The 9177-nt window shown below is 34.9% G+C and overlaps 2 protein-coding genes across 2 annotated transcripts; both read left to right on the forward strand.

Annotated features, from left to right (window-relative positions):
• LOC118740744 lies at nucleotides 1–543 on the forward strand (the record flags this gene model as incomplete). Its single annotated transcript, XM_036472404.1, is given in 1 exon segment — nucleotides 1–543. A coding segment is annotated over 1 exon segment (226 nt), but the record flags the coding sequence as incomplete, so codon positions are not given.
• A 45-nt stretch (nucleotides 544–588) lies between these two features.
• Nucleotides 589–8892, forward strand: LOC118740743. Its single transcript, XM_036472403.1, has one exon. It carries the CDS (start codon nucleotides 2579–2581, stop codon nucleotides 3566–3568), a length of 990 nt encoding a protein of 329 aa, XP_036328296.1. The 5' UTR covers nucleotides 589–2578; the 3' UTR covers nucleotides 3569–8892.
• The last annotated feature ends 285 nt before the right edge of the window (nucleotides 8893–9177 follow it).

Consider the following 9177-nt stretch of genomic DNA (forward strand, 5'->3'; position numbering starts at 1 on the left):
AACCGTTACTGATAATGGGTCAAATTTCGTCAAAGCATTTAAGGAATTTGGTGTTAATACACCTTTAATGTTCCTCGACGCTAATGGCAATAACGACGTTGAAGATTTAGAAGAGATGCAATTGGAAGAGATGCAATGGAAATACATTGCCGCGACATATAAGATGTGCCACTCACACCCTAAATTTACTGGCTACTACTTATGTGTTGAGAATTTTGAAGACTGATACCTCATATGATAAACATAACAATGTAAGTTATTATAATTTGTTGTCTAGTTTATACGAACATAAAATCGAATTATGTAATTCAAAACGCATTTCTTACGACACATGAAGTAAAACGCAAAAAGTTTTCAAGTCGGTTTGAAAATTCGTTTATAAATGTGTTTCGAAATAAACCGAAATGAATTGAAGCGTTTTATGTATACGTATAAACTAGGTATGTATTGTTATTATGACAAATAATTTAACACTTTCCAAGAGAAATAGGATTATTAAAAGTAAATTAAAATGTTTTATAGGTAATGAAAAAATGCTCTGATATTTGGAACAAAATAAACAGGCCGAAGACTTCTCGAGATCATTGTTTCGGTGCTAGGCTCCCAATTGCAATATCCCGTCGTAACGAGATGGAATTCCTTATATGATTCCATTAAAGGTTTAATTTCTCACAAAGAAAAACTAAGCACTTTGTGTGAAAAGCTCGAATTGAAGTTTGACGAGAGCGATATAAGGTATTTAGAGGAGTATTTGCAATTGCTGCAACCAATCGCAGATGCTATCCAGTTTTTGCAAAAAGACAACGGGATGGTGTATGGCTTTCTGTTACCTACGCTGGCAACAATTAGAACAAAATATAGGAAAATACAACTAAGTCAGGCCATGCATTATCTTCAGCGAGTAGCGAATCTTTTGGAAGCAGACTTGGAAAAAAGGTTCCACAAATATTTTTGTTTGGAGGAGGTTAATGATGCCATTGTTGCCTCAGCGTTATGTCCTGAGGTAAAACTGAGATGGGTTCGATCCCTAAATCCAGAATTCACAAACGAAAAAGTTGCCGAGGTCAATGAGTTGGTGAAGAGCATTGTGGTGAGCGAATTCAATACAGATACGGAGCGAGTCGATAATAGTGAAGAAACAAATAGTCAATTTTTCGACTTTTCTTTTATAGGTAATGGCAATCTATTTTGTCATACATATGTAGTTATAATTAAAATAATTGATAAACATTTTTAACGTCTTTTTCAGATGAGTCTTCACAACAACTTGAACTATCGCAATCGTCTATTGAAGGCGAGTTTATAGCCTATATAGTTGATAAGTCTCCGAATATAACCATCTTACACCGCTATCCTACTATTAAAAGGGCGTACATTAAATACAACGCACCTCTGCCTACCTCAGCCCCCGTAGAGAGACTATTTTCGTTTGCCTCCTTACTTAATGCACCACGTCGAGGACGTCTATCAGATGACTCATTCGAAAAGCTGTTGCTTTTAAAAGTTAATAATTCACTATAAGTTCCCTTTGTTTATATTTTGTTAATAATGCATATTGTTTTATAATAAAGTTGTTATTATAGATCATTATAAGTAGTTTGTATAAATTTTGTTGCAAATAGTTAGTGACTTCACTCAAAAAATGAAGTCAGTAAGTCACTTCTCTAAATGACTTCAAAGTCGTGACTTCAAAAAGACTTCAGATTTCATTTTTTCATTCTTTAGTCAAAAAGCTAGTCAATGAGTGCATTCGATATTGGAGTCATTGAATTCGACTTCAACTGATTGCATTCGCATATGAATGCATTCTTTTACAACCCTGCCTTTGCCCTATGCGTGGGCGTCAGCAGGTCGCTCATTTTTTGCAACCAGTAGGTTATGGTTGTTGTTAGTCGTTTTTTGATCGCCAACTAGACCGCACGGGCTAATTCGAACCCGCCTGCAGTCTTCGCTATTATATTAATAAATTTATAATTTGTTAAAACGAATTCGGTCGATGTAATTTATTTGCAAGGAATTAGCCTCCGAAAAGGCTCTGTGGCTACACAGTATACAAAATACAAAATCGCATAATTTGTACCAATATTCTTTCATAATCTTTCCGCATACGATTGTCATTTGTTTATAAAGGAACTTTCATCTGTTGATGGTGATATAAATATCATTCCGCTAAATAAAGAGCTATATATTTCGATATCAAAGAAAATTTATATATTAATGATAAAGAGAATATTTAACTTCGTTTTTTTAGATTCGTTTAGGTTTATGCCATCGAGCTTACAACATCTAGCAGATAATTTATCTGAAACAAATTTGTTTACTATAAAATCTTTCTTTACCAATATTAATGAATTTAATTTGATGAGACGTAAAGCTGTATTTCTATATGATTATATTAGCTCAGTAGATCGATTAAAAGAAACACTACTACCAGATATTTCATTTTTCTATAACAAATGAAGCATGTAAACAGGTTGACTATGAACATGCCCAAAAAGTTTGGAAGGAATTTAACTGTAATAACTTATTAGATTCAACATCATCTAATTCTATCCGTTCTACAGAACACAAAGTTGACATGGCCAATCAATATCCCACCGACACCATAGTCTGCCTTTCCACAGGCAAATCAGCTGTGATCAAGAAAATAGCAGAAGTCAGGTCTTCAACCTTCCCTGAGCAATGGTTTTCAGCTAACAAAAGCAAACCAACGCTAAATATTCCTATAAATAATGCAAACCTCAGTCCTGTAGTTCTCAGAGAAACTGTATTCAATAAGTTAGGTGGACCAATTCAAGTTGAACTAGCTATCGAATTCCCTTGTTCCGTTTTGTTGACCGTTAAAAACAGTCCTTGGTTATCTTACAATGTACGAATATCTGAAGAAGGAGAGGTCACTCCTTTGGATTGGATCCACCAAGTGCAAGTAAAATATTCTGTGACAGATTCTATGACTGGTACCAACAGAACTTCAGAAAAAGACAATTTGTGGATTTCTCTTCTTCTTTTGAGTGTATATCGATTATCGAAGATCTCAGACGAAGTCTATAGACGAAAAGTAAGCTCTGTAATAGAGATTCAATTGACTGCCCACGGTTGTAGTGCCAGCTCACTATTGAATACAACATATTCTCACAACAAAGACTGGTTGAACAATGCGGAATATCGTAAAGTTAACGCTGCGGTAGACATGTACTTTTTTAAATTTGACAATAGTCAATGGTCGGTACTATGTCTTGGAACTACCGGATCAAGATACCGCGACTGTGCCGCCTTGTTAACGTATGGCCATGCTCTAAGAATGATCGGAGCCACCAGACCCGGTGAACGTTCGAGATGGATCTTCTGCGACACTTTGGCAGTAGAAGCTAGTAGAATCTTTCTCGAATCTCCGAACGAAGAGTATGCTTCACAACATTCATACTTTCCATACCAGATAGATTTTGGCATTTGTCAAAGAAGCGCATATTCTGCCAGGTTGAATCCGGCTGTTCACTTTTTTTGTAACATTATTGGGGTCATCTATTTTTCGGAGCGGAGTTTGAACGCGAGAATGATTCTGGACTAGAACATAACAGAGGTTTTGTTGATTTAGTCCAGTTGTAGATGCATATTCAAAGTTCCTCCACCACTGAAGCGGCTGAAGGCCATTGATGCTATTGCTGCTACATCTCTAATTAGTTATTAATTTATTTAATACACTAATTACACAAATAAATAAATATAAATAAACTAATTAGATTACCTAGATTATATTTAGAAGTAGATGTGTTATTACTTTGTGATGTATTTGAAAATTTTAGAAAAGTTTGTAAATCAATTCACAACTTAGATCCATGTCAGTATTATACTACTCCAGGTGTATCGCGGAATGCAATGTTGAAATTAACAAACATTCATTTAGAGTTGTTAACCGACCTTAATATGCACAATTTATAAAGAAGGGTATTAGAGGGGCTATTGTACAATGTATAAACGACATTCATGAATGTCACAATATTTACCTTATTCAAATTTTGAATGGGTTGAGGATATTGAAAACTTCCATTTAAATAATGTACAAGATGATTCACCAATTGGTTATATATTAGAAGTAGATTTAGAATATCCAACAAGCCTACACAGTTAAATAGTTGCGAAAAATTCATTTAATAAAAATATAAATCGCCCCTGGTAGAGAGGCTTCATTATAAATTTTGTCAAAATGTGGGCCTGCCGGGGGCCCAGAAGTCTGTCATTTAACTGTATCAGTCTTAATTAGGCAAAGATAGGCACTTTGTTCGTGCTTTTCACTTGAAGTCACTGACCCTTACAGTGCGGTTGGTATGGTAGAATGTAATTTAGAAAATGCAAAATGACAATTACGACGGCGCGCAGGGGCATTACAACGAAAATCTTAAGAACCGGCGAAATCAGCTGGCAATGACAAACCCAAAGGTACATAAACGTGCGGAGCTGCAAATGGGATGGCCGCCCATTTAATAAATGCCATCAATAAAATACAAAAGCATACAGCAACTTTAAATATGGAAGCGTTTGGAGAAAGCAACAAGCAACAGATTGCAGGGCCCCGGCAGGCTCACATTTTAGTAAAATATGGGACAAAGTGCTAGCCGGCAACAAACATGCGCTTCGAATACTGATTTTTAAAAACCTTCGAAAAGAAATAAAGAAGAAATCAAATGAAGCAACGAAGTTGTTATCCCCAAATTGGAAAGTTGGCGCAAGAGGAAGAAACCAATCAACACATTCACTGGTGGAGTAGAAATCTCAATTACATCTCATATAGAGTAAAGCGAAGGGCACACACAGGCACAAAAAACAAAGTGGTCAGAAAAATCGCTCAAGCAACAGTTTCATCGAAAAGGAAAATATAAGTTTGCATATACTTAATGCACATGTGGTATGCACATTGTGAATGCAAGTTAGCAAGTTTGATTTACTTGCACCTAAGTGCATATCGTTAAGAAAGGCAAAGGTCATAAAAAAAAGAAACAAAAACAAATTATAATTTTAAAAATTCCTCTAGCTAACAAAGTTACAACCAACAGATCTTACAACATAAGCTGCAATTTCTGCACAGCCGGTTCATATCAAGACCTGTTCACAATGCTCTCCTTTTGGAATGAATAGCAAGCAAAACAGCAATATCCGAACAATAATAGGACTTATTCCCCTTTATTGTTTAAAGTTAATGAGCCGTCGTCCAGAATCAGTGGCCAAATCAATTAATGAAAGAATGAACAAACACTTCATAGATCTGTACAAATTTGAAGATTGGTCTAAACCGCTTATTCCTCCAAACTTTGCTTCACTTATTGACTTGGACTAAGACTCGCTTCAGGAATGGAAATATTATCTAGTCTGATAGGGAAAATCATTATTGAAAACTCAAGACCAACTGCTAAACCTGCTGTTCGTGGAATCCCGTATGGGGCGTGTCTCACTCGTATAGGGATGCACGGTATCGCTCCAATCAAACATCTAGAACAAGCAGCAATGGTCTTGAATATAAGAACGGGAGATTTCTGTGCTTTAATTAATACAAAATTAGAATTTCAATCAATCATTATTTGCATTCAACTTCTCATAATCCCCGTCAAATCTTCGGGGAAATGAAACCATTTTGGGAAGGCAATATCATCTGGCCTGTCAAATATCATGGCGATTTTGTAGGATCTATAACCAACAACATTTTAATCGATTTAGAACAAATTTTAATGCACGTCTTATAATACAATGCGCAGTATATTTGGCTGAAACCGGTAGAAGCACCGAAATAGAAAGAATGCAACTATTGGACATACCCTCAAATGGTAGTATTTTTGTATCGGAATGTTCTTAAGCAGCAGCATACATCCAAACAATTATATTACAGCACCCCAGCTATAGCGTGACATCCGTTTAAAGAATAAAGACTGGAAAAACTTGATAGGATAAAACAGGGTTCAACACGAAACCAAGCGCCCCCCAGACGAACCACAGCTAATTCGAAGCCACGCGAGCGCCATTCGAAGCTACGCCGTGGCCACCAAAAACAAGTCTCGGATACAGCGAATCCAATTATTCCGCGGGCCACCGCTTATGTCGGTCACCGCAACTCCCAAACGACCCTCTGGTCGCCGTCAAGGAAGTCACCGTTGAAGCACAGTATTGCTGAATTCTTTTTATTAAATTTCTAATTTGTTTATGAATTTCATTCAGATCAAACATGAATTTTACTTGAATTGCATTCTTTGCAATCGAAGATCAAACCAAAAGACAGACCCCACAACACAGCGTCATAGTAGCCACTGTTAACATAACTGCATTCCAATAGCCCAGAAAGCATAAAGTGCAACGATGTCTTTACCGTTCCATCTGTAAATTTTTTAATTAATCAAAAATTAAGAAAACAATACTGCATGTTTCATGCGTTGTTATTTCAGCAATCCACCTGCTGATGCAACGCCAAAGCGTCGTTGTGAATTTAGTTCTTAAGAAAACAAATGTTAGCTTATAAATAAGAGACAATTGATATAGTCTTCACTTCTGATAATTGTCCGCGAGATGCGGGTTAAGTAGAGAGTCGTTTTATTTTTTAAAAACGCTTTTCTCGGAAAGGAAAGCTTAAATGGCGCCTAACAATGGGGCACATGCGAATTTAAAAAACCGCTAGTGAGTGGCAACTAATACCTTTGGGTATGAAAGGAGAAAACGCCAAGTATCCTTATTCAAAGAATATTAAAAGTGGTAAAAGTGCGTGTGTAGAAAAAAAGGTCTTTGGCTAAATAAGGGAAAAAAGTGTCCTCGCCAAAAAAAAAGACAAATAGTGCCGAAGTAAAAAAAAGTATCTCTAAAACAGAGAAAACAACTTTTACGGGCAAAACAACAAATAAGTATCCTCACGAAGGAGGAGAAAAATTTTAAATGGAATTTAACGGCCAAACCAAAAAGTGAATAATTGTAAACATTTAAATTGCTGTCGCTCTAACAATAGTAACATAAAACAATAATAGTAACATAAATAATGTTGTAACATAGACTCAGGGTTTTGTTTTAAACAGACACCGAATATACTGCTGTGTCATAAATTGTCATTTATCTTGTCTTATAAAAAATAAATCACTCAACAAGTTTTTGGCTCATCTGCATTGGTTACACTTCTATTTGATTTTTTAATTTTTTACGGTTCGAATTGGCCTTTTATTTTACTATTTTGTTTTACATAATGTGTGTAAGGTTTGTAAAGTTTGTAAAAGGATGAATAAAAATAAGTAGTTTTACTTGCTATTCTTTATAGTTTGTTTTACTTCGTTGCAGAAGTTCTAATCTGGGGTATAACAAAGTAAATAATCCGCCATCAGCCAGGGCAACAACAGCAACTTCACATGGAATAGTGTAAGTTATATTATTTACACTTAAGAAGCATTATTTATATAAGTTAATACCATACTTTGTTAAGGCCATTTCCACACAATCAGCAAATTATCATGCGATTCCGTTCCCACACAATTCCACCGGCAAAACGCTCGCATATTTTGGGATCATATTGCAACCGAAAATGCAATTGTGCTGCACGCGCATCCGCCGTCTTAGCTAAGGAAATTAAACACCTAGTTGAGCGAAACACTCGCAACTAACAAACCAAAGTTTAAAGATAAGTTAGTCTTGAACTCACTCGCGAGCTAAAGGCACATAGTGCCGCATAAAAAAGTTTGGAATAAATAAAGATTAAAACATAAACTTAAGTCTCGCGTTTTATTTTATATATATATATATATATATATATATATATATATTCCGATTTATAACATAAGCTTAATTCTGCGATTCTGAACTCCAGACCTTCCACAGTATAAAATCCTCCCTTTCTAGAAGGGATAAACAATGAAATAAAATATAAAATAAAATAAAATCATTCTAGGGGGCAATAGTCCCAGCAAACCAAAATACGAGCGTTTACATTATTGCGAAAATTGTGGCAATAAGCACAAGACGGCAGACCCCCCACCAGTGGTATACTACAAATTGTACATAAACACCACAAAACAGATTATGCATATATGTATACAAAAATGTATAGTTTTATATTCAAGATTATTTTAGTTACCTTTTCCCACACTATTCTAATCCTATGCGAATTAAACTGTGTGGAAAATTTTTCACAATATGTAATTTTGAATATGACCCAACCAGACCTATTGATGGGAGTCAACCAACATTCCTTTTGTTGCAACCCAGTACCTTTCTGAAAAAAGTAAACATATTGTCAAGAAAAAAATACATGCATAAGACTGCATTAAATGCATCAAATAGAATTTCTACAATAGATCTCTATGATGGATCATATCTCGCATCTTACACCGAATCGAACTATTAAATTTCATAATGTTTACGACAGTAGATGTTCAAGGCTTCAAAGCATACGATAATAGATTTATTGTAAAGGAAATAGCTGTGGTCTTTAATAATGAAGAATTTCATTGTTTCCACATCAAAGCTCCATTTGAATTTTCTGACCTGAGTAAGGATAATCCACGACCACCAAATTGGTTAATGTTACACCATCATAATTTATTATGGTCATATGGAAGTGATAGTTTTAAAGATGTAAGAAACTATTTAACATCAGCATTGGAAAACTTAAAAAAGTTTATGTAAAGGGAGAAGAAAAGAAAGTGTGGATAGCGGAGTTCCTCCAAAAGCCGGTGATGAACATTGAAGAGGAGAGTACAGAATGTATGAATCTCAATAGACTATACAGTTTACACCAAGATGCTGTGCGTTGTCAGTATCATTTTCATACTGAGTGTAATGTAAAAATCAACCGACTACAAATTCGTGGTGCTTTAAAAACAGCATGTATTTTGTTTAATTACATACTGGATAGTAATTTAAATTATAATGAATAAAAATAGAATTAGAAATTTTAAGTTTAGTGTTTATTTGTATTTTTATTTATTTTATTTTTTTTTTTTAACTATTTCTCAAATAAAAAAATTAAAATGTATCCGTGTAGTTTTTGGGAAAGGACATATACTCGGAAGAGGAGTTTAGACAGACATATTACAATGAAACATCAAGTTTAAAAAAAAAAATATTTTTGTGAGCAATGTAAAATTCAAGTGAAAGAAAATGTATGTACAACACACGTGAGAACAAACATGCATAAAAAAAATTGTATGTATAGTGTAA

This window comes from Rhagoletis pomonella, unplaced genomic scaffold, assembly GCF_013731165.1.
Source record: "Rhagoletis pomonella isolate Grant_MI unplaced genomic scaffold, Rhpom_1.0 Rhpom_scaffold_00006, whole genome shotgun sequence".
Classification (NCBI taxonomy): Eukaryota; Metazoa; Arthropoda; class Insecta; order Diptera; family Tephritidae; genus Rhagoletis; species Rhagoletis pomonella.